Source organism: Astyanax mexicanus, chromosome 25 (assembly GCF_023375975.1).
Source record: "Astyanax mexicanus isolate ESR-SI-001 chromosome 25, AstMex3_surface, whole genome shotgun sequence".
NCBI classification, from domain to species: Eukaryota; Metazoa; Chordata; class Actinopteri; order Characiformes; family Acestrorhamphidae; genus Astyanax; species Astyanax mexicanus.
The window spans coordinates 11,057,001-11,084,864 of NC_064432.1; the positions used below are offsets into that span (position 1 = coordinate 11,057,001).

The window sequence follows — 27,864 nt, forward strand, 5'->3', positions numbered from 1 at the left end:
GATACATGTTGAAATTTCATATACAAAATACATTCTAAGTATCTGTATTTATTTGTAACCCCAAAATCAGCATATTGTAATAGTAAATATCTAGCTGCACAGTACAGTACACACTGTTGCTGTTCCTGTGAGGCATTAGATCATCAGGTATTTTTTTCTCTTCAGGTATATTTTTCCAAGCCCAACATGAAAGATGCATTAGTAATAGGCCTGTCACGATAAGGATTTTTTGTGGAAGATATATTGTCCCAGAAATTATTGCAATACACAATATTTTTGTAATTTTAATTACCGTATTTTTCGGACTATAAGGCGCACCGTATTATAAGACGCACTATCAAAGAACGCCTATTTTCTGCTATTTTTCCATACATAGGGCGCATCGCATTATAAGGCGTGTTAAGTGACACTAGAAAGGGTGCCTATATTAAAGTGAACAGGGGTGGCGCCATGTTTCCCTTCCCCCACCGGGGGTGGTCGCTTGCCGGTGGAGCGTCTCAGTATACAAAATATAGCTCTTTCAAAGTCAAACGAGTGCTGGATATTAATCTACACAGATTCCTCTCCTGAAAACTGTTTATTTGGGTGAGTAACGTGCTTCAGTTTATTTACAGTAAGCTTAGATTTCCAGATGTCCACTAAGGCTTGCTGCACCAGCGTTAGCATAGCTATCCGCTAGCACGCTAGCTAGTCACCTAAACTAGTAAAGTTAACCCAAACTTAAACGACAGCGTTACACTGAGTAATCCTGCGTGTTCTGGTAAGACAGTGAGATATTAGCTAGCGATTCGTCCCCCGTAGCTTGTTTTAACACGGTAAACAAGCAGATTACAGGCTGATAAAACTCACCTCTGAGAGAGTTAGCGCTTAGCATCTAGCTAATGCTAGCCAGGCAAAGCAGTACAGACTTACAGGCCGATAACTCACCTCTGAACGGTGAACGCTTAGCGATTAGCATCTAACTCTAATAATACTGCTCCAGCAGTATTAAAAGTGCTAAATTTAGAAAATACTGATCTCTGAACAGTGAAAAAGCTAGCTAGCTAAGCGGTTAGCATCTAGCTAATGCTATTTATTGCTGCTCCAGCCTCGGAGCGGCACGGCTCTGCACGGAGTGTGTGTTTACTGCTCCTTACACCTGACGGGTAAAATTTAGATAATACTGATCTCTGAACAGTGAATAAGCTAGCTAATGCTATTTGCTGCTCCAGCCTCGGAGCTGCACGGCTCTGGACTCTGTATAGCACTGAAACTCTGTATAACGCTGCACGGAGTGTGTGTTTACTGCTCCTTACAACCTGACGAGTAAAATTTAGATAATACTGATCTCAGTGAATAAGCTAGCTAGCTTAGCGGTTAGCATCTAGCTAATGCTATTGCTGCTCAGCCTCGGAGCTGCACGGCTCTGGACTCTGTATAGCACTGAAACTCTCTATAACGCTGCACGGAGTGTGTGTTTACTGCTCCTTACAACCTGACGAGTAAAATCCATACAAAAGGCGCACCGTATTATAAGACGCACTGTCAATTTTTGTGAAAATTAAAAGTTTTTAAGTGCGCCTTATAGTCCGAAAAATACGGTAGTTTGGGAATTTACTCACTTATTTCTTTATGTACTTTAGTCCACACTGCGTGAATGTTATGGAGTCACACTTAATAATGCATGACTGACTAAAATACTGTTAACTGTTATATATGTGAACAAACATAATAAACACAATAGACGATATCACGATTATCAAAAATGATTGAGGTCATGTTTATTTATTGTACGATAAATCTATATTGCAATTATTGTGACAGGCCTACTTAGTAACCTATAAATATAATGAATATTACGTTTTAAGAGGCAGAAAATAAAACTATAGGTTCAGAAATATTAACTCCATAAGAATACTGTTAACCTTTCTATATGAAATAATAAAATATCTGTGGGCAAAAAAACTAAAAAAAAACCTTATATGTTCTCTGTTTTATTAAACAGTTTCTTAGTCTGTTTTAACTCATTTAATCTGTTCCAGAGCTTTTGATGAGCTGCATGCCTATGCAAAGTAAAGTGGAGCTTTCTGCATGTTTACTATTTCAGTGTAATGAAACACCAGTACTTTAGACAGACAATATATTTCACAGTTTAATTATGTTTCCTATGCTTTGTCAATGCATTCAAATATTCTCATTTTGGTTTATTGTAAAATTATTTGTTGTTTATTCTTGTTTTTCAGACTAGCTTCATGTAATCTTGGAGTAAAGACGTGTGGAAATCTGGAATCAGTTTTAAACCTGGAAAACTCCCCCCTAAAAGAGCTGGACCTCAGTAACAATGACCTGCAGGACTCAGGAGTGGAGCTGCTCTCTGCTGGACTAAAGAGTTCACAATGTAAACTGGAGATGCTCAGGTCAGTGTTTCAGGAAATCACAGAGCAAAATAACAAGACAACAAATGAAAACACGATTAACAAAAAAAACTAAATTGCACAGAAGGATGTGCAAGGTTTGTCTGAGCAGGATGAAGAAGGCCCACACTTCTCTCCATCCTCAGACTTTTCCGTGCCCTTTAATTTGTCATGGAACTGCATCTACAGACTAAATACAAAAAAACAGCACAATCTGGACAAAGGAGAAATATTAAGTAATGTTTGTCCACAGTAATTGTACTCTGGTCATGTAATTTTATCTGATCTTAATAAAATCACAAGTGACACTTATTGGCACCCCTGCATTTAGTATATGTACTCTCCGTAGCCATTGTGACAGTAATGAGTAGGAATTTAAGAAGTAGTATGGCAGAAATTTGTGAAATAATTAGGGCGGTGAACTTTAAAGCATTAAAGCACGTAATTAATTTGGAATCAGTAACACTTTTTAATGCAAATTACACAACCAAGTTTAACCCCAACTTCTGCCGTAATTTCCCTTGCCCCCAGCAATTTGTTTTGGCTGAATGACTGGAAAGCTCCAACACAGACATCCCCCAGTGTGCTGTGTCCAGTTGTAAAGCTCTGGAGTCGGTCTCAGGTCAGACTATAGAGTCGGTGAAAGACGAAGCACACTGGAGCTGATAGGACACTCAGGCTCGCTCATGCTGTATTCCACTTGCTTATTTATTAATTGTAGAATATAATTGTTTAATTAAACTGTAATATTTTCTTAGATTCACCAGTCTAAAAACTTCCCCAGACTCTCTGGAGCCAGGTTGGTATGTTGAGCAACAGACGAGATAACCAAACATGTCTCTTCACTGACCGTTTTAGATAAAATCTAAAATGTCAGCATCAAAAAATACTTACAAGATCAAACATGAGCTAAAAGAGCACCAAAGCACATATGTTACTTGCAGAAAAAATAAATAACTTAAAGAAAGGAGCTAGGTCCAGCGGTCTCCGTGGTACAGCACGGCACAGTCTGGTTCTCTACACTCTTAGTGTAGCTACACACACAAAAGGGCTGTACACTTAGCAAATGGAGTCCAACCCAATTTGTCATGCATTCTTTATTCCAGCGCCCCATGTTGGCTTTACTTCCCCTCAAAGAAGTTGATACTAGTAATTAAAATCACACCCTTTATTTTGCTAGTATTTCCCCACACTCTTGACTGAAAGAGCAGGAAAAGAGAGAGGGGGGGTGAACTCAGATGATTGGGCAGGAGCTTGGGGCAGCTTCGCTGGAAAAGTGTAAAGCTGAAGCCCCTAAATGTGGCATGTACAAAAGTAAGCATATTGCAGCATACTCCATGATACATTTAGACATTCACTAAAATGTGTTATTTAAACATTGAAGTTATTGTAAACTCATTTGTGCTTGTGTGTTTATTCTTACATTTTCAGATTAGCTTTGTGTAAAATAGGAGTAAAGACGTGTGAAAATCTGGAATCAGTTTTAAACCTGGAAAACTCCCCCCTGAAAGAGCTGGATCTCAGTAACAATGACCTGCAGGATTCAGGAGTGGAGCTGCTCTCTGCTGGACTGAAGAGTTCACACTGTAAACTTCAGATTCTCAGGTCAGTGTTTCTGTGATATTTGATTAGAAATTATTAGGGCTGTCAAACTTAAATTGTTAATTTAGAATCAGTTACGCGTTATTATTATCGCGCTATTATTAACGCGTTATTATTATCCGCCCAACATGCAGATTTTTTCTGGCTGAACATCTGAAATGCTCCAATGCAGTGTCCAACTGTAATGATCAGACTTTCAGCTCAGACCCGGATATTATTTCTGTTTGTTTTTCTCTCTCTTCATACGTCTCTCTCTGTTTGTTTCTTTCTCTCTGTCTCTTTCTCTTTGTTTGTCTCTCTCTGTCTCTCCCTCTCTTTGTTTCTCTTTCTCTCTTTCTTTCTCTTTCTCTCCCTCTTTGTGTCTATTTCTGTTTCTCTCACTGTCTCTCTTACATTCTTTCTTTTATTTACATTTAAATATCCACTATAAAAACTTGCATGTGAAAAAAAACAAGTGTGATTAATTACAGAATTTTGGCATGATTAATCGGATATTTTTTTATCGATTGACAACACTAGAAATTATACATGTATAAATGTGATATTCAGGTGTTTACCATGATGATAACAAATCACACAGGAAAAAATGTCTAGCAAAGGTCAGAGTACACCAAACAAACAAATCTTCTGCAGTTGTGTTAAGAGTGTCCAACTTGGATAAACATTTAAGATACATCAGATATTGATTACAAAATTGTGATGCACAAGCAAAAACAATTTTAGCTAAAGTTAATATGAACTCAGTTCTTTGGTTCACATATATGCCCCTGCTATATTCACAGAGATGCTTACTGTTGAGGTTTAGGTTTATGAATTGGTTAATCTGTGTCAACTGTGTTAAAAAAAACTTTTCTATAGATATTTTAAGATTTTGTAGTGTTATTTGTAAGAAAAAGTCTTCTTCATTTTAAAGTGCATTATCTTCCTCAGTCTGCTATGTTGTCTTTCTTTCTTTCTCACTTGTTGTCTGTCAATCACACATATTCTCTTGCTTTGTCTGCAGATTATCTGGTTGTATGATAACAGAGAAAGGCTGTTGTTCTCTGGCTTCAGCTCTAATTTCAAACCCCTGCCACCTGAAAGAGTTGGATCTGACCTTCAACTACCCAGGAGAGTCAGGAGTGAATCTGCTTTCTTCCAGACTGGAGGATCCACATTGCAGACTGGAGACACTCAGGTAGGTCTGAATGGATACTTATGTTATCACCGTATTGTAAGATAAATAAACATGTTTTTTTTTTGCCACCCTCAATATTGCCTGTTGTGCTCTTACAGAGGAAACTTTCCTGTGTGTGTGCTGTGCCTGATGGGGAAGGAGAGTGTTGGGAAAGTCGGGGGTTAATGCTGTGAAATACATTGCATTGTGGGACCTGTAATGAATCTTGTTGTAGTCCAGGTTGTGCCATTTCAATAACAATACACCCAAGAGTGCACCTGGCTCTTAAAATGGACATGAAACACAATTCACAAGATGTATATTCACTCTAACAAATCTTATGAGTTTAACAGCTGTCAGTGAAACTGAATTAAAATAATAAGCAATCTAAATGTCATTTTGGAAGTAAGTGTAGCCCCATCTTGTCCCAGCGCTGAAAGTGACGTCACGAGGTTGGTTTTCGAACGCCTAACTAATATAAACTATGAGCCTACAGAAGTTATTATCCTCAATGGATAATAAACCAAAATAATATCCACTTAAATCATGTTCATTTCATTCAGTCTTAATGAACTCTGGACTTTACATGCTAAATAGCTAAATGTATAAAAACAAGCTAGTTAACTGGATGGCAACACCTGCTGTTGACGGGCTGCAGGGTTTCTGCATGGACCTCACGTAGAAAAAGCAGAGACACCTCCAAAACATCTCGCTCTTAGAAAAGCATCTGAAAATTTCTGCTCAGGTTTATGCAGGAAAGATCTCTGAGCAAATGGTCCACGTTAGCCTAGGTCAGCTTCGTCTTCATCCATAATGTCGACAAACAACAAGCTCTTTTTCTTAACCGTGACCAATAGCTATGTACCTGGGCTCTTCAACCAACCAACCAACCACATGACGTCACCAGTGCTGCATGGGCAAAAAGGCGGCACACTAGCACAAACGTAACAAATTTAAATATATTATAATTTAGTTTGTAAACATTTTTTATGAAAAATTCCCCCCCAAATAAATTACATTATATTTAATCCCTTAGAAAACATGTACAAACTGAAATGTTTCATGTCGACTTCAAAGGTAATGGCAAGTGACATGGTGATTGATTTATTTCACTATACATGCCTTTTGTGCCTTTTGAGCCTCTTTTGAACAACTTTTCCCAACTTAAAGACACACTGGCACACCCTAAATCAAGATGCATGGTGCACAGTTGACAGCTCACGTATGGATCACTAAAATAGGGCCCTTAATTTCTAAAGAGATCCCATTAATGTGATTGAATTGGTTTATTGGCTTTATTTAAAAACTATGCTTTTGTTACATTTGTTAATTTAAAATATTTAAACTCTTTAATATTTAATTTTTTGAAGTTTCCTAATGACAAGTGAAATAAAATAATAAAAAACATTGTGATAAAATAATTTATGGACAATAATTCCTGGTAACATATATGGTCCATTAAAAACAGTTGTGACAGGAGTACATTCAGGTATGAATTCTTCAATATGAATACTTAAACACACTTTAGTAATGTTTAACACTTTTCTCCAAGCCCACAAGTAACTGACATTTCTACTGTTTAATGTACTTCCTCTGTTAATAACTTGGTTTTTACTGATGTCACCACTTTTACTGCCAATGTACTGAAAGTGATCTAATTTTTAAATATTCTTATTCGCATAGTGTCCAAAAATCATGAACAATAAGCACATACTGACTAAAACTGTGATTTGAATGTGGCAATTTGTGGAACAAAAACCCAGCATATCCAATAAGAACAATAGAGCTTTATATCTTTTATAAAATAATTAAAACCTGGTATCTTACAAAAAGCACTAATTGATTTTACACACTGATGTGTGCAGTGTAAACATGCCTGCAATTTCAATCCTCTGAAGGTTGATTTACACCAATAAACACATTTAATAATTTTATTTATGTTCTGTTAAAAATCGCAATAATTGAATCAAGGTTTATGAAATCACACGAAAACTAAAAAAATTAGCCACTTACCTAAAGAATATAAATATTTCAACATGTCAACACTCATTGTGCATTGTTTTTATATTTACTTGTCACGTCCTGGCCCTGTTTCCTGTCTGTCCTCGTGCCTGTGTTTGCCCCACGTGACCTGTGCTCCTGTGATTCTGTGTCAGTAGTTTTCCACCTGTGTTAATTTGTAGCTCCGCCCCCTAGCCCCAGGTGTTTCCACTTCCCGTGTGTGTTATATAGTCCTCCTGTGTCAGTGTTTGCTGCCGGTCTTTGCACCTTCCCCTGTTTTTGTCTATTCTGCATTCCTGTGTTATTTTCTCAGTGTTTTTCTCGTTTTACTTCTAGCTTTATTTCCTTGTTCTGTTTTGTTGATCTAGTTTTAGTTATTAGTTTGTTTAATTTCATTTGTCTACTTTTTTGTTTTGGTTCTTAGCCCTATTGTCTTGTTTTATTTATTCGTTTGTTAGCCTCCCTCTTTGTTTATTGTTATTTATCTCTTGTTTTTGTTTTATTTCCTTGTTTCTTTGTTTATTTTTTGTTTTATTTTATAAACCCCTTACCCGCTCTTACGTCCGCCTCCTGTCTGCGTCTCCTGACATTACTTTGACTGTTATTTCACTTCAGACAGTAGTAACCCAAAATATTTCATGTTTTGTCAGCTCAAACTCTTTAATATACAGTGGTGTAAAAAAGTGTTTGTCCTTTCAGAATTTTTTTTTTTGCATGTTTATTACTCCTAAAAGTTTCATTTCATCAACATAATTAATATATAAGTTAAAGACAACACAAGTAAACAGAAAATGCACTTTTTAAATGAAGGTTTTATTATGGAAAAGTCTAAACCTATATAGCCATGTGTGAAAAAGTGTTGCATCCCTGGTTAAAACATAACTGTGGTTTATCACACCTGAGTTCAATTTTTCTAGCCACACACAGACCTTGCCACAGCTGTTCTCAATCAAGAATTAATTTAAACAGGACCTGCCTGACAAAGCAAAGTAGACCAAAATATTCTCAAAAGTAGACATTGTGCCAATATCCAAATAAATTCAGGAACAAATGAGAAATAAAGTAATTGAGATCTATCAGTCTGGAAAAGATTATAAAGCAATTTCTAAAATGTTGGGACTCAGTGAGAGTGATCATCCACAAAAGACGAAGAAGACCCCACAACAACATCCAAAGAACTGCAGGCCTCACTTGCCTCAGTTAAGGTCAGTGTTCATGACTCCATCATAAGAAAGAGACTTGCAAAAATGACCTGAGAGTGCCAAGACAAAAACCATTGCTGAGCTAAAAGAACATTAAGACTCGTCTCAATTTTACCAGAAAACATCTTGATGATCCTCAGGACTTTTGGGAAAAACCTTTAAACTTTTTGGGAAGGTATCCCATCATATCTGGTGTAAAAATAACACCACAATTCAGAAAAAAAGAATATTGTACCTAAAGTAAAATGTGATGGTGGTAGTGTGATGGTCTGTGGTTGCTGCTGCAGGAACTGGAAGACTTGCTGTGATGCTTGAAACCATGAATTCTGCTGTCTACCAAAAAAATGCCAGAAGGAGAATGCCCGGCCATCTATTCAGGATCTCAAGCTGAAACAGACTTGGGTTCTGCAGCAGGACAATGATCCAAAACACACCAGCAAGTCTACCTTTGATTGGCTAAAGAAAAACAAAGTGAAGACTTTGGAGTGGCCTAATCATTGTCCTTACCTGACTCCTATTGAGATGGTGTGGCATGACCTTAAAAAGGTGGTACATGCTTGAAAATTCTCCAGTGTGGTGAAATTACAACAATTCTGTAAAGAAGAGTGGAACAGAATTGCTCCACAGCTGTGTGAAAGAATCACTGCAAGTTATCGCAAATGCTTCAGTACAGTCGTTGCTGCTAAGGGTGGAATAACCCTTAGTAGGTTATTCCAGTTATTAGTTATTAGGTTTAGGGGGTAAACACGTTTTCACACAGGATCATGTAGGTTTGGATTTATAATAAAAACCTTAAAAATAAAAACCTTCATTTAAAAACTGCATTTTGTGTTTACATGTGTTGTCTTTGTATATTAATATTTCAATTTGTTTGATGATCTGAAACATTTCAGAATGAAGAACATGCAAGAAAAAGAAAGAAATCATGAAGGGGCAAACATTTTTTACACAACATCCATTCCTACATATTTGTCCTGCAGCACATTCTAAAAACGTTGGGATAAGGTTAGTAATTTAGAGACTGTCCTTTTAACAAGACAATGCAACACTATATGTTCTACACATTACATATTCATGGCTGTGAAAGAAAATGGTACATGTACTGGACTGGCCTGCCTGCATTTCTGTAGATACCTGTACCCAGTAGAGAATGTGGTGAACAATTTTAAAAACAAAATAACACTTGAAACACAAGTGTTCTGAGAAAGAATGGCAACATTTCTAATTGTTTTTCTTTAATACTGTCTTAACTTGTTTTGGAATATCTTGGAGGCAGGAATGATGCTTATTAATAAATTAAATAAAACATTTCAGACAAACCAGGAAAATCTTGGGTTCTCTCCGCAATCAAATAAAAGTCAAAGTTAATGGAAGATTGTTTGTATTTTCCATACAATCCCAGCTTTTTCTGATTTGGGGTTGTACCTTAATAAATAAAAGTTGCAAACATGAATCAGCATTCAGAGATGTATCATAGGCTTACCTTATATGGTAATTGAACTCAACACATTTACTGTTATTCGGCAAACACATAGTTTGAGTTCAACAACAACTGTTTTCAGTAAGTGAACTCAAACATGTCTGACACTTCTTTGATGTCTAAGAAAAGGGCCTGGGTGATTCTCACGAAGACCTTAACATTAACATAAAAAAGTTTTTCACCTCATTGCAGCATATTTTCAAGTTGAGAAGCTAAAATAGAAATGTGTATTTTACTATATTGATTATTTTTTCAGATATTTTTTTTAAATAGAATTTTATTATCATTTGAAGCTTATATGATCCAGAATAATTCTCATTACCATTACAGTAAATGACGAAGCTAGATCAACGGTTCAAAAAATGTTTTGATGATTAATTTCATTTTCCACAACATATCCCATCAACTTAACAGTACAGTCCTTACCAATTACTTTGATCTTGTTTTTTTATTTATTTATAGTTAAGAAACCCTCATTACCGATACAACATTTGTAGTATATATTTTAATTTTTTAATTGATGGAAATGATTTTAGAATATGTTTGATCAAAAACTCATGTGGACAACAGGTGAGTGATATACTACAGTAAAATGAAAAAAAGTTATGATAAGATGTGAAATATTTTTTAAAAATTTAACATTTTAGATCCAAAATGGTAATGAGAACACAATAAAATGGTAATGAGAATAAATGTAACGGTACTTCACGCTATTTCACTGAAACATATGACAAAGAAACTCTAGCCTTGGCTGCTGCCTTCTTGCGTTCAATCTCTGTCAGTCTTCAAAAAATGAATATAACCATTAGACTAATCAAAAGAGTAAAAACATCAATGACATTGTTATATATATATATATATATATATATATATATATATATATATATATATATATATATATATATATATATATATGTTTTATATTCATAAACTGTAAATTTATACATTATATACACAGTAAATCCTTCTATCTAATTTATATATATATATATATATATATATATATATATATATATATATATATATATATATACACTACCGTTCAAAAGTTTGGGGTCACATTGAAACGTCCTTATTTTTTAAGGAAAAGCACTGTACTTTTCAATGAAGATAACTTTAAACTAGTCCTAACTTTAAACAAATACACTCTGTACATTGCTAATGTGGTAAATGACTATTCTAGCTGCAAATGTCTGGTTTTGGTGCAATATCTACATAGGTGTATAGAGGCCCATTTCCAGCAACTATCACTCCAGTGCTCTAATGGTACAGTGTGTTTGCTCATTGGCTCAGAAGGCTAATTGATGATTAGAAAACCCTTGTGCAATCATGTTCACACACCTGAAAACAGTCTAGCTCATTACAGAAGCTACAAAACTGACCTTCCTATGAGCAGATTGAGTTTCTGGAGCATCACATTTGTGGGGTCAATTAAACGCTCAAAATGGCCAGAAAAAGAGAACTTTCATCTGAAACTCGACAGTCTATTCTTGTTCTTAGAAATGAAGGCTATTCCATGCAAGTGCTAAGAAATTGAAGATTTCCTACAACGGTGTGTACTAATCCCTTCAGAGGACAGCACAAACAGGCTCTAACCAGAGTAGAAAAAGAAGTGGGAGGCCGCGTTGCACAACTAAGCAAGAAGATAAGTACATTAGAGTCTCTAGTTTGAGAAACAGACGCCTCACAGGTCCCCAACTGGCATCTTCATTAAATAGTACCCGCAAAACACCAGTGTCAACATCTGCAGTGAAGAGGCGGCTGCGGGATTTTGGGCTTCAGGGCAGAGTGGCAAAGAAAAAGCCATATCTGAGACTGGCTAATAAAAGAAAAAGATTAAGATGGGCAAAAGAACACAGACATTGGACAGAGGAAGACTGGAAAAAAGTGTTGTGGACGGATGAATCCAAGTTTGAGGTGTTTGGATCACAAAGAAGAACGTTTGTGAGACGCAGAACAAATGAAAAGATGCTGGAAGAATGCCTGACGCCATCTGTTAAGCATGGTGGAGGTAATGTGATGGTCTGGGGTTGCTTTGGTGCTGGTAAGGTGGGAGATTTGTACAGGGTAAAAGGGATTCTGAATAAGGAAGGCTATCACTCCATTTTGCAACGCCATGCCATACCAGTGGACAGCGCCTGATCGGAGCCAATTTCGTCCTACAACAGGACAATGACCCTAAACACACCTCCAAATTGTGCAAGAACTATTTACAGCAGAAGCAGGCAGCTGGTATTCTATTGGTAATGGAGTGGCCAGCGCAGTCCCCAGATCTGAACCCCATTGAGCTGTTGTGGGAGCAGCTTGACCGTATGGTACGCCAGAAGTGCCCATCCAACCAATCCAACTTGTGGGAGCTGCTTCTAGAAGCGTGGGGTGCAATTTCTCCAGCTTACCTCAACAAATTAACAGCTAGAATGCCAAAGGTATATGTATATATATATATACTGTTTATGTGTATAACATTTAACACTATATATATATATATATATATATATATATATATATATATATATATATATATATATATAATTAATTACCATAAATGATCAAATAAACTCTGTTAAATTACTCTTTTAGCAGTCTTACATAAGAATCTCATTACCAGCTTAATGGTTCTTCTTACCGTTAGGGCCCTCACAATGCATGGCAATGAGAATATTGAGTAACGGTAATGAGATGCTCTTGGCTAATTTCACTAATAACTTAAAATGCTAACATGCTAACAACCTATAACTTTGCCAGATGTCAAAGTCTTATATTGTGATAATATCATGCAATAATTTATTTTTATATTTTTAAAAGTAATGAGTATTAAACCATAACGGTAATGATAATAGACAGTGTAACTGAGGACAGTTTTATCAATATTAACACAGATTTCTCAAAGGGTGAGAAGAGTGACCAACTGACCTTATCTCCATTTTGAAGCTTGTCTCTGAAGTGATGCATCATGGGAAAGCTGATCAATTTAAAGGCAAAGTGTACTTTTTATAGGGGGGTGAAATCATGAAACGGTAATGAGAAAAAATTTGTTCGGACATAGTTATTTTGTTTAAAATCAAGTATATTTTTTTGTTCAACACAAAAAATATTTATATTATGTATAAATATAGATATTGTAAATGACTTTACCCTATTTTATTTATTTTATATTCTTAGTCATTTTTATATGGTTTAACTTAAAATTAGAAAGAAGGGATACGGACACATAACGGTAATGAGAATTTCCATATATTTTTTATTTAATTTATATAGAAATTATTTTATATGATGATGAAAACAATTGATCCATACAGTACTCCCTATTTGCTTTACACACAATATCAGAGTTTTTATGAATTAAGTATTGATTAAAAAAAATTGTCATGGACATGTTCCCTGCAGCTTCATGAGAATCACCCGCCTAGGCTTCCTGCCACTACTTTCAGTTCCACTTTCCACAGAGAGAGCAATGCACATTTTGTACACTTGCAGAGATGTGTATAGCATTTAGAATCATACAAACATGTTTTTTAAAGCATAAACATCACCAATAAATGGCATTTTCCATAACACATATAAAGCAGAATAAGATTAAAAAAACTTTATACATGCAGACAAAAATATATTTAGACAAGTAAGGGTTAATCCTTCTTAATCTTCTGGGGCCAGTTGTTCAAAAAATGTAATCCGGATCAAAATTATCCATATTTGGTAATCCCATTTTTTGCTATCCAGTATCAGGTGATCTGTCTTACTTTTAAGACAGTTTTTCAAAGCAATATTGAATTGGATCATTCTGATCCAGAAACACAGTTTTCAGGATTACCTAATCCGGATTACCAGCTATGTAAAGAACAGGTAGAAGAACCAGCATGGGTTGATGACTCCTTTTCTTGCAGTAACAAAATAATGCTCATTGCAAAACAATAAGTGCAATTGAGTGTTTAAATGGAGTTTTGCAGAGACGCTTTGCATGCCTTTACTATTTGTGAGTCGATCCACAGGGAGCATGCAACATAACACTTGCATGTATTGTCCTGCACAAGGTTGCTACCAGATGCAGTGTCCTTCTCTGTTTATGATGCACCTGAGCCTGTTGAAGAACTAGACCAACCTCTGGTTTTCTTTGCAATTGTTCGAAATTATTTTTGACAGCTTCATATCAGATTAATGTTTCTTTGACATTAATATACAGTGATGAATGGCAATGACGTAGATGAAAAAATGAATATATTATTTTTGTTTGTTATTGAAATCTTTTGGGGGGTTTATTTCATGGGGTCAAGATTGTTTTTATTTTTACTTTACTATAGTAAAAGGCTTAACTGGTAGCCTATGTCTACTTTATCACTGTAACGGTTAAACAGGTCAAGTGCAAAATAGAAATAAAAGTATATACACTAAATTGTACAAATGCATTTTTTTTTACTTTAAAACTTTGATTTTAAAGTTTTACTACATTTTCTTCCTGAAATCCACCTTGAAATCCTACCCCTTGTTGGGATCAGGGTAATACTGTATTTTTGGATCAAAGTTATTGTCAGGGTGCGTGAAGGAGGGACGAGGAGAGCGGATGCAAATGCGAGTGAATTTATTACACAAATAACAAAAGACAAAAATAAACAAATAAACTGAAACTAAACTGAAAACAAGAAACACGGGACACAGAGACGCAACCATAACAGGCTAACAAAGCACAAGAACCGACACGAGGGAAAGGGAGCACGGACTATAAATAGTGTAACACACACACGGGAAACAGAAAACACCTGGGGCTAAGGGGCGGAGTTTCAAATGAACACAGGTGAGGGCAAGAAACACTGAGGAACACGGATCACGTGGGAGACACACTCACAGTCACAAGCAGAGACAGGCACAGAAAAGGTAAATAAACACAGAAACACGAGAACAGACAGGGACCACGTGACAGAACCCTCCCCTTAACGCGCAACTCCTGGGGCGCGAAAAAAAAAAAAAAAACCCAGGAGCCGGTCAGGAGAGGGTGGAAAAAAACCAAAAAAAAAAAAAAAACACAAGACTAGAACAGAGGACACCTGAGAGGAGACAGAGCAGAAAACGGGGACTGGACAATACTGGGCAAAGGGACCGGAATGAAAACAGTAATAGGGACAGAAACAAACACCGTGACAGGGACTGGAACAGAAAAACCACCAGGGACAGGAACTGGAACACAGACAGAGACAGGAACCATAACGGGAAGAGACAGGGGCACGAAAAACATAGATGGGTGCCCAGGACTGGCAAAAGTCTGTGGAAATGTCTGTGGGACCAGCCTGGGCACAGCTCTAGAAACTAGTTCAGGTGGCCTCGGAGCAGGCCTGGAAAGGCGGGGCCTGGGAGTGGGCGTGGTAACGGGAGCCACGGCCACAGGAGTAGGTGAGTTGACCGTAGGTCTGCCGGTGAAGTCCGGCTCGGAGAGCGCTGGATCGCCGCTGAAGTCCGGCTCGGAGAGCGCTGGATCGCCGGTGAAGATCGGCTCAGAGGGCGCTGGGTCGCCGGTGAAGATCGGCTCAGAGAGCGCTGGGTCGCCGGTGAAGATCGGCTCGGAGGGCGCTGGGTCGCCGGTGAAGATTGGCTCAGAGAGCGCTGGGTCGCCGGTGAAGATCGGCTCGGAGGGCGCTGGGTCGCCGGTGATGATCGGCTCGGAGGGCGCTGGGTCGCCGCTGAAGTCCGGCTCGGAGAGCGCTGGGTCGCCGCTGAAGTCCGGCTCGGAGAGCGCTGGGTCGCCGCTGAAGTCCGGCTCGGAGAGCGCTGGGTCGCCGCTGAAGTCCGGCTCGGAGAGCGCTGGGTCGCCGCTGAAGTCCGGCTCGGAGAGTGCTGGGTCGCCGGTGAAGATCGGCTCAGAGAGCGCTGGGTCGCCGGTGAAGATCGGCTCAGAGGGCGCTGGGTCGCCGGTGAAGTCCGGCTCGGGACCGTTCAGGAACCAGGGCGGACAAAGGCATGCGGGAGGCAGAACTGCCCCTGGAGGCAACAGCCGACGGGCTGGTGTAGGGAGGTAATCTCCCTCCTCCTCCTCCGAGCTGGACGCAGGTGTGAGGAAGTCTACATAGTCCCAGAAATAAGACTCCTCACAACCTGCGTCCCTGCCAACACAGTGCGCCCCCCCCAAAAAGTGCTCCCCCCTTGAGAGGATCCTCCTCTGGCGAGCGGGAGCGCTGAGAACGCCGCTGCCGTCTTTTCCTCCTCCGGCGCCGGCTAGCTGAGGAGTTAAGAGAAGGCTGCTCCTCCAGCACGCCGCGAGAAAGGGAGGTGCGGCGGATCGCCAATCTGGAACCCAGGTAGACGCCACTCGCTGCATCCATTGTTCGGTCGGTTCTTCTGTCAGGGTGCGTGAAGGAGGGACGAGGAGAGCGGATGCAAATGCGAGTGAATTTATTACACAAATAACAAAAGACAAAAATAAACAAATAAACTGAAACTAAACTGAAAACAAGAAACACGGGACACAGAGATGCAACCATAACAGGCTAACAAAGCACAAGAACCGACACGAGGGAAAGGGAGCACGGACTATAAATAGTGGAACACACACACGGGAAACAGAAAACACCTGGGGCTAAGGGGCGGAGTTGCAAATGAACACAGGTGAGGGCAAGAAACACTGAGGAACACGGATCACGTGGGAGACACACTCACAGTCACAAGCAGAGACAGGCACAGAAAAGGTAAATAAACACAGAAACACGAGAACAGACAGGGACCACCTGACAGTTATCCAAATCCTACTGAAAAGTTTTGAACAACAGAAACTGAAGGTTTGATCCATTTCCATTTTTTGGATTACATGATCTGATTCGATTTCAGAATGCTTCTTTCCCTTTTGAACAACCCGTTTTCCAGATTTGATCCAATCCGATAACCAAAATCCGATCAGATTACCTCTGAACAACTGGCCCCTGTTCTTAATCTGATTTTATGCAGTATGAACTGCAGTTCCATACTTTACCACGTGATGTCACTAATTTCTCTCTGCAATCTTTTGATGGAATACGGATGCCTCAAACCTCGCTCAAATGTTCACTCAATTTCACACAAAGTATTTCTTTATAAATCAGTTTCTGAAAATCTCATACTGTGCTGATCTCTGTGTGTGTGTGTGGGTGTGTGTGTGTGTGTTTAGAGTGGAACATGGAGGGAAGATCAGAATCAAACCTGGATTAAAAAAATGTAAGCTCTCTCTCAAACACACACACACACAGTACACACGTACACTACACACACACTACATACTAACTACACACAAAAACACACACTAAATAGAACACTACACACACACACTAAATAGAACACAACAAAGTAAATATAACACTACACACACACTAAATATAATGCTACACACACTCTAAATATAACACTACACACATTAAATGTAACACTACACACACACACACTAAATATAACACAACACAGTAAATATAACCCAACACACACACTACTGTTATATTAGACACTACACTACACACACTAAATAGAACACTACACACACTCTAAATAGAACACTACACATACAAGAAATATAACACAGCAAAGTAAATATAACATTACACACACACTAAATATACCACTACACACACTACATATAACACTACACACACTAAATGTAAAACTACACAAACACACACACACTAAATGTAACACTACACACACACTAAATATTACAACACACACACTAAATATAATACTACACACACACTAAATATAACACAACACACACATTAAATATAACACTACACACACACTAAATATAACACTACAAACACTGTAAATTGAACACTACACACAAATACTAAATAGAACACTAAACAGACTCTAAATAGAACACTACACACATACACACACTAAAAATAACAAAGTAACAAAGTAAATATAACACTACACACACTAGTGTTATATTACACACTACACTTCACTACACACACTCTACATATAACACTACACACACACTAAATTTAACACTACACAAACACACACAGTAAATATAACTACACACACACTAAATATAACAACACACACACACTAAATATAACACTACACACAGTAAATATAACACAACACAGTAAATATAACACAACACAGTAAATATAACACAACACACACACTAGTGTTATATTACACACTACACACACTAAATGGAACACTACACAAACACACACACACTAAATGGAACACTACACAAACACACACACACTAAATGTAACACTACACACACTAAATATAACACTACACACACACACTAAATGGAACACTACACAAACACACACACACACTAAATGTAACACTACACACACTAAATATAACACTACACACAAATACTAAATATAACACAACACACACACACTACATATAACACAACACAGTAAATATAACACAGCACACACACTAGTGTTATCTTACACACTACACTACATTACACACACTAAATATAACACAACACACACTAAATATAACACAACACAGTAAATATAACACAACACACACTAAATATAACACAACACAGTAAATATAACACTACACACACTAATTTTAAATTACACACTACACTACACAAACACACACAACATAACACAGCAAAGTAAATATAACACTACACACACACTAAATATAACACTACACACACTAAATGTAAAACTACACACACACTAAATATATCAACACACACTAAATGTAATACTACACACACTCTAAATAGAACACTACACACACACTAAATATAACACAACACACACACACTAAATATAACAGAACACAGTAAAAATAACACTACACACACTAGTGTTATATTACACACTACACTACACACACTAAATAGAACACTACACACACTCTAAAAATAACATTACACACACACGAAATATAACACAGTAAAGTAAATATAACACACACACTAAATATAACACTACACACACACTTAATGTAATGCTACACACACACTTAATGTAATGCTACACACACAATAAATATAACTCTACGCACACTAAATATAATACTACACACACTAAATATAACACTACACACACTAAATAGAACACTACACACAATAAATATAACACTACACACACTAAATAGAACACTACACACACTAAATAGAACACTACACACACACTTAATGTAACATTACACAAACACACACTAAATGTAACACTATACACACACTAAATATAACACAACACACACACTAAATATAACACAACACAGTAAATATAACACTACACACACACACTAAATGTAACACTACACACACACACTAAATGTAACACTACACAAACACACACACTAAATATTACAACACACACTAAATATTACAACACACACTAAATATAATACTACACACACTCTAAATAGAACACTACACACACTAAATATAACACAACACACACACTAAATATAACACAACACAGTAAATATAACACTACACACACACACACTAAATGTAACACTACACACACTCTAAATAGAACACTACACACACCAAATATAACACAACACGTACACTAAATATAACACAACACAGTAAATATACACTACACACACACTAAATGTAACACTACACATACATTAAATATAACAACACACACTAAATATAATAATAACACACACTAAATATAACACTACAAACACTGTAAATAGAACACTACACACAAATACTAAATAGAACACTACACACACACACACTAAATATAACACAACACAGTAAATATAACACTACACACACTAGTGTTATCTTACACACTACACTTCACAACACACACTCTACATATAACACTGCACACACACTAAATGTAACACTACACAAACACACACACTAAATGTAACAACACACACACTAAATGTAACAACACACACACTAAATATAATACTACACACACGCTAAATATAACACTACACACACTCTAAATTGAACACTACACACAAATACTAAATATAACACAACACACACCACACACACACACACACACACTACATATAACACAACACAGTAAATATAACACAGCACACACACTAGTGTTGTATTACACACTACACTACATTACACACACTAAATAGAACACTCCACACACTAGAAATATAACACAACACACAGTAAATATAACACAACACACACTCCATATAGCACTACACACTAAATGTAACACACACACACACTAAAGGTAACACTACACACACACACACTAAATATAACAACACACACACTAAATATAATACTACACACACTAACTATAACACTACAATGTTATAGTTATAATTACTACACACACTCTAAATAGAACACTATACACACACAGACACTAAATATAACACAACACACACTAAATATAACACAACACAGTAAATATAACACTACGCACACACTAATTTTAAATTACACACTACACTACACAAACACACGAATCATAACACAGCAAAGTAAATATAACACTACACACACACTAAATGTAACACTACACACACACACTAAATATATCAACACACACTAAATGTAATACTACACACACACTAAATATAACACAACACACACACTAAATATAACACAACACAGTAACTATAACACTACACACTAAATATAACACTACACACACTACATATTACACTACACACACACTTAATGTAATGCAACACACACACTAAACATAACTACGCACACTAAATAAAATACTACACACACTAAATATAACACTACACACACTAAATAGAACACTACACAAACTAAATAGAACACTACACACACACTTAATGTAACATTACACAAACACACACTGAATGTAACACTATACACACACTAAATAAAACACACACTAAATATAACAACACACACACACTAAATGAAACACAACACAGTAAATATAACACTACACACACTAATTTTAAATTACACACTACACTACACAAACACACGAAACATAACACAGCAAAGTAAATATAACACTACACACACACTAAATATAACACTACACACACTACATATAACACTACACACACTAAATGTAACACACACACTAAATATATCAACACACACACTAAATGTAATACAACACACACACACTAAATATAACACAACACAGTAAATATAACACAACACACACACACTAGTGTTATATTACACACTAGACTACACACTAAGTAGAACACTACACACACTCCAAAAATAACATTACACGCACACACGAAATATAACACAGTAAAGTAAATATAACACACACACTAAATATAACACTACACACACTACATATTACACTACACACACACACTTAATGTAATGCTACACACACACTAAATATAAGTACGCACACTAAATATAATACTACACACTAATATAACACTACACACACTAAATATAACACTACACACACTTAATGTAACATTACACAAACACACACTGAATGTAACACTATACACACACTAAATAAAACACACACTAAATATACTACACACACACTAAACATAACAATACACACACACACACTAAATATAAAACAACACACACACTAAATATAACACAACACAGTAAATATAACACAACACACACACTAGTGTTATATTACACACTACAATACACTAAATAGAACACTACACACAAACTAAATAGAACACTACACATACTACATATAACACACACACACACACACTAAATGTAACACTACACACACACACTAAATATATCAACACACATACTAAATGTAATACCACACACACTCTAATTAGAACACTACACACACACTAAATATAAAAACACACACACTAAATGTAACACAACACAGTAAATATAACACTACACTACACACACTAAATAGAACACTACACACTCTAAATTTAACTCTACATACACTAAATATAACACCACACACACACACACACACTAAATATAACACTAAACACACACTAAATATAACTCTACACACAGTAAATATAACAACACACACACTAAATATAACACTAAACACACTAAATATAACTCTACACACACTAAATATAACACCACACACTAAATATAACACTAAACACACACACACACACACTAAATATAACACTACACACACTAAATATAACTTCACACACACTAAATATAACACCACACACACACACACACACACTAAATATAACACTAAACACACACACACACACACTAAATATAACACTACACACTCTAAATATAACACAACACACAGTAAATAGAACACAACAGTAAATTTAACACTACTCACACTAAATATAACACTACACACACACACACACTAAATATAACACTACACACACACACACACTTAATTTAACAGTACTCACACACACTAAATACACTATATGTGTGTTCTTGTGTTCAGACAGCTGTGATTTCACACTGGATCCAAATACAGCGCATCGGTATCTCTCTCTGAGTGAGGAGAACAGAACGGTGGAGAATAGTGAGAAGCTGCAGTCGTATCCTGATCGTCCAGAGAGGTTTGATAAGTGTCCGCAGGTTCTGAGTAGAGAGAGTGTTACTGGTGTTACTGGACGCTGTTACTGGGAGGTTGAGTGGAGCGGAAAAGAAGGAGCTGCTGTAGCTCTGAGTTATAAAACCTTCAGCAGGAAAGGAAACGAATCAGACTGTGTGTTTGGAGGGAATATAAACTCCTGGAGTCTGATCTGCTCTAATAACAGTTACTTTGTTCTTCACAATAATATCAGAACTGATCTCATCCCTCCTCCCTCTGGCTGTAGGAGAGTAGGAGTGTATGTGGACTGTCCCGCCGGCACTCTGTCCTTCTACAGCGTCTCTTCTGACACACACACACCCTCACACACACACTCACACACTCTCACACCCTTACACACACCCTCACACACTATCACACACTTGCACACACCCTTACGCACTCTCACACACTTACACACCCCCTCACACACTCTCACACACTTACACACACCCTTACGCAATCTCACACACTTACACACACCCACACACACTCTCACACACTTACACACACCCACACACACACCCACTCACACTCTCACACACTTACACACATTCTACATGTAGCCCTTTGGGGAAAAGGAGATAAAATAGTATTTTTTCTTTTTATTTTTTCATTGTTAAATGACTGTTTTTGTAACTTTGTTTCAACTGTGGTACTAGGGTAATATTTTTGTGTAAATATAGTTGCAAAAGATGTCGAAAAACTTGTTCTAATGTTCTAATATCTGCTAATATAAGTATGAATGTAATTCTGCCGTTTAAAACAGAAAAAAAAAGGCTAGGGTTTGGTTGGAGTAAACAGGGTTAAACATGTGCTCAGAACAACCTAGCTTCATGTAAAACTTTTAGTTTCTTTTATCTTTTTTCTAATTGGATAAGCCACAAGGTCTTCACGTGTTGAGTCATTTCTATTGGTTCCTGGAGTGAGAGGGGCGGGAGAAGGAGGCTGAGTGAGCGAGCAAGAGAGAGAGGGGAGTACAAACGGCAACAGTACGGATGAAAAGTTAGTTTTTTCTCTAAGGCTTTTAGAGTGGAAAAAAAACGCTATTAATATTTGCAGAAAGTGTCTGCTAGACCTTTTAATGCAGAGCAGTAGAGTTCTAGATAAGTATCTCTGAGTAACTTCCTAACTTTCAGTTAGATAAGTTAGTGAGCTGAGTGTATTGAGCATCTGTTCTAACTTGTGCCTGAGTTTGGCTGGAGAAGCCAGACGAGCGAGGAGAGCAAGTTCACCGTCAGCTACGAATGAGGGACTGTCGCTGTACTTCAGGAGAGCTGTTTTGGTCGGAGTGACTGGAACGGAGAGCTTGACTTTGCCTTGGTGAGAGTGGGCTACACCACTCCATATCCCGGGTAGCTGGAGCAGCTAGCACGACTACAGAGCTCCGTCAGTGAGAGTTGCAGCCGAGAGAGAGAAAGAGAGAGTGGGTGAGTGACTGAGAATGTTTGAAAGGAGCCAGAGACCACTCAGAATTTGCAGTTTTCTGAAATCCGTAGCGCTACATTTATTTTCTTTTATTTAGCCCTACGAGGTGAAGCGGCCATTGTTGTTATTGTTTTACGGCCTCAACGCTCCCAAGCACCGTAACAGGCCTGCAACGTGGGTGGGAAAAAAAAGGGACAGAAAAAAAGATTGTGGTGATATTTGATTAATAATTCATCTTTTTGGTATGATTGAGTGTAATACAAATGTTTTTGAAAATTTGATGTATTCACACTAAAATGCTCATTTAATTGAAGCTACCAAAGAAAAACACTAAAGGTTGAAGTAAAGAGTAATTTAGCGAACCCTGTGCTCCGTCTGTGTTACTCAAGTGTAACTCACTTTCATTATAAAGGGATAGGAGCGCTACACAAAATGGAGGCACCGCTGGGATTAGTTTTTAATGTAGCTAGATACAGTCAGAATAATTCATAACTCTCTATTATTTTATATTTAACTCTTTAGTTGACACTCTTAAATACCTCAAAATTGAAATGGAGCAACAGCTGTATGATAGATTTCAAACAGACCTACAGAACTGGTGTAAGGGGGAAGATTTAGATGTTAATCATGCCATGTTAGTGGTTGGGGTTGGCGAGGATGATACTATTGCTAAAATTGAAGAAGAACTTCAAACAGTCCGCTGCTGGGGACGTGTCAGAGTCAGAGGGAAAACTTTTGATGTGGAGACTAATAGTTTAGTGGCTCTATGTGAGTGCAGGGAAGTGTTAAGCACACTCAGTGTCCCTCCTGAAGTACGACCACTTAATGGTTCTTTACCTTGGAAAATCGTCACAACCAACCCAGCTCATGCTACTTCAGAGGAGTTTTCGGAAAAGCTAAAAAAGTTCATGTTAGCAGAGGGGAAAAGAATTGAGGACTTGCAGTATTTCTGCCACCCTCCTAGCCCTCAAGACAACACAGTGGAGTCTCTAGTGCGTATTATGGGAGAATTCATGAGCCAGTCACGAAAAGCCCCATCTGAAAATCATAGCTACCGCCGCCTCAGACCCTTTTCTGGAACTACTCCCACCCCATTAGGGGAGGAGCAGCTAGAGCCTTGGATAGAACAAGCTACTTTGCTGATAGAGGAGAGTGACTGTTCTGAAAAAGAAAAAAGGCGAAGAGTCATGGAGGGCCTAAAGGGTCCAGCTCTTGAGATTGTAAGGGCTTTGAGATTCACCAACCCTGAAACGAAAGCAGAGGAGTACCTAGATGCCCTAAATCGTGCTTTTGGCTCCGCAGAATCTGGTGAAGATTTATATTTTTCCTTCCGATTAGTGCAGCAAAAGTCAGGGGAAAAATTGTCTGACTTTGTTCGGAGGCTGGAGCCTCTATTAGCTCGTGTAGTCCAGAAAGGTGGTCTGCTACCCAAGGATATGGACCGAGTGAGAGTGGAGCAACTGCTCAGAGGTGCAGTGGGAGCAGACCTACTGTTACTGCAATTGCGACTAAAAGAGAGGAGGAATAGCCCCCCAACATTTCTAGATCTGCTGAGTGAGATAAGAGCATGAGCGATCTCGCCATAAAATAAATCCTCGCGTACGTCAAGTGAACGCTCAAGAAAGTGTTGAGTCTGACAGTGCTACCATACAACGCTTGAAAACAGAACTGAAGTGTTTGAGAGAACAGATAGCTGGTTTGGCAGAAAGACCACAGAGTAATGTGGGCCATGCAAAACCCTCCTCACCCCCTACTTTGCTTCCAGATAGCAAAGATGATTCAGCCGAGGTTGCAGCATTACAGAAAAATGTCAATCGTATGAAACAAAAGATCAAGCATTTACAAGTCAAGGACCAGGAGCCTGTAATGTTAGCCACTAATGCCCAAGTAGCCATGGCCAAGCCCCACACATTCCCTGAGACAAGACAGGTGAGTGGGAAAGATGGTGACTACTTTTGCTACAGGTGTGGCGAGGATGGGCACATCGCTACAAAATGCACATTGCCTGAAAATGAAAAGAGAGTGATTCAGAAACTGATTACTTCCTTACGCAGAGCTAAAGACAAGCGGAGCTCTAATAAAAGCGATCAAAGCAGTAAAGAGCATTCTTGTTCTGTGCGAAGACATGCTGTAAAAACTCTGAATATTTCTTCAGTGCCTGAGGGACTCATAGGCCCCACACCGACAATTACACTGCAAATAAATGGTCAACCCTGTCCAGCGCTGTTAGATAGTGGGTCACAAGTGACAATTATCTTTGAAGATTGGTACAATCAGCACCTGTCTCATGTTCCTATTCAGCAGGTGTCAGGTCTCGCCATTTGGGGCCTGAGTGATTCCAGCTATCCATATAGGGGCTATGTGGTAGTGGATGTGCAGTTTCCAAAAGAGTTCACTGGTGCACCGGAGACACTGTCGGTGCTGGCGCTGATATGTCCTGGTCCCAAAGCTCCAGATCAGACCCCAGTTATTTTGGGAACTAATGCCAGTCTGTTCAGAAGACTCGCTTCTCTGTGCAATCAGAGCTCAACTGCTAAGTTTGCACAAGTGCTAGGCGTAAGTTGTGGGCCCAGTGGTAATGAGCTGACTTCTCTGGGTACAGAAAGGGTGACTGAGGATGACATCGTTGGTCTTGTTAGATGGGCAGGCCCTGGTAGCTTGATAATCCCTTCCCTTAAAAGCTGTTGTGTGCAATGTCAGATGGATCTCTACAGTCCATTGCCTAAGGGTGCAGTTCTAGTAGAAGCTAATGAAACCACCCCACTGCCACAAGGATTGTTTCTTCAGCCTGTTGTAGCCCAAGCATCCGCCATTGATGTCAGCAGTTTCTCTGTACTATTGGAGAATGAAAGTATGAAGGAAATCACTTTGCCAGAAGGTAAACCCATTGGACAAGTACAACTGACAGATGTTGCAGCACCATGTCTAAACAGTGGAGCATGTGAAAGAATAGACCCAAACCTCTTTGACTTTGGGGACTCTCCCATTCCAAGTGAGTGGAAGGAAAGGCTCAGACAGAAGTTATGTAGTAGAAGACAAGTATTCTCTCTGCAGGAATGGGAAGTAGGTCTGGCGAAAGGGGTAGAACATCACATCCGACTGACGGATTCACGACCATTTCGTGAGCGCTCCAGGCGCATAGCACCAGCCGATATTGAGGATGTAAGGAGACATCTTCAAGACCTTCTAGCTGCGGGCATCATCACGGAGTCCAGAAGCCCATACGCATCACCTATAGTGATTGCGCGAAAAAAGAATGGCAGCATACGAATGTGCATAGACTATAGGACCCTCAACAGTAAGACTGTACCAGACCAATACACGACTCCACGCATCGATGATGCTTTAGATTGTCTTAGTGGTAGTCGCTGGTTTTCAGTATTAGATTTACGGAGCGGTTACTACCAGATAGCTATGTCTGAACAAGACAAGGAGAAGACTGCCTTCATTTGCCCATTAGGCTTCTATCAGTTCCAGAGGCTGCCACAAGGGGTCACTGGGGCGCCGGCCACCTTTCAAAGATTGATGGAGAAGGCCGTGGGTGACATGAATCTGCTTCAGGTTCTAGTTTACCTGGATGACTTGATTGTCTTTGGAGCCACACTGGAGGAGCATGAGGAGAGGCTCTTCAGAGTTCTAGACCGCCTGGAGGAAGTGGGCTTGAAGATTTCATTGGACAAGTGTCATTTTTGTCAGCCTAAAGTGAGATATGTAGGCCACATAATATCGGCAGAGGGTGTTGCTGCAGACACAGAAAAAATTGAAGCAGTCACACGATGGCCCCAGCCAACAGATTTGAAATCACTCAGGTCATTTCTTGGCTTTTGCGGCTACTATCGCCGATTTGTAGCTGGCTACTCCTCAATAGTAAAACCGTTGACTGATCTCACCAAGGGATACCCACCTAACAATAAGCGAAAGATGACAAAACCTAAACAGGGAGACGAGAAGGTGAAATCTCAGACTTATTTCCGTGAGTCAGAACCCTTTGGTGCTAGGTGGACAGATACATGCACTAGAGCTTTCCATGAGATCATTAATCGTCTCACAAATGCACCTGTTCTGGCTTTTGCTGACCCAAATAGGCCCTATGTGCTACATGTGGATGCCAGCTTGAGTGGGCTTGGTGCTGTTTTGAACCAGGAGT

General features: G+C 38.4%; 1 protein-coding gene across 1 annotated transcript; it reads left to right on the plus strand.

Annotated features, from left to right (window-relative positions):
- The first annotated feature begins 22,857 nt into the window (after positions 1–22,857).
- Positions 22,858–25,288, plus strand: LOC125787620 (paraneoplastic antigen Ma1 homolog). Its single transcript, XM_049472066.1, has one exon. The coding sequence runs from the start codon at positions 24,269–24,271 to the stop codon at positions 25,286–25,288; it is 1,020 nt and encodes a 339-aa protein (XP_049328023.1). The 5' UTR covers positions 22,858–24,268.
- Positions 25,289–27,864: the final 2,576 nt, after the last annotated feature.

Excerpts from the sequence above, each read along its gene's own strand:
- LOC125787620 (XM_049472066.1), top strand. The coding sequence starts at position 24,269 with ATGGAGCAACAGCTGTATGATAGATTTCAAACAGACCTACAGAACTGG.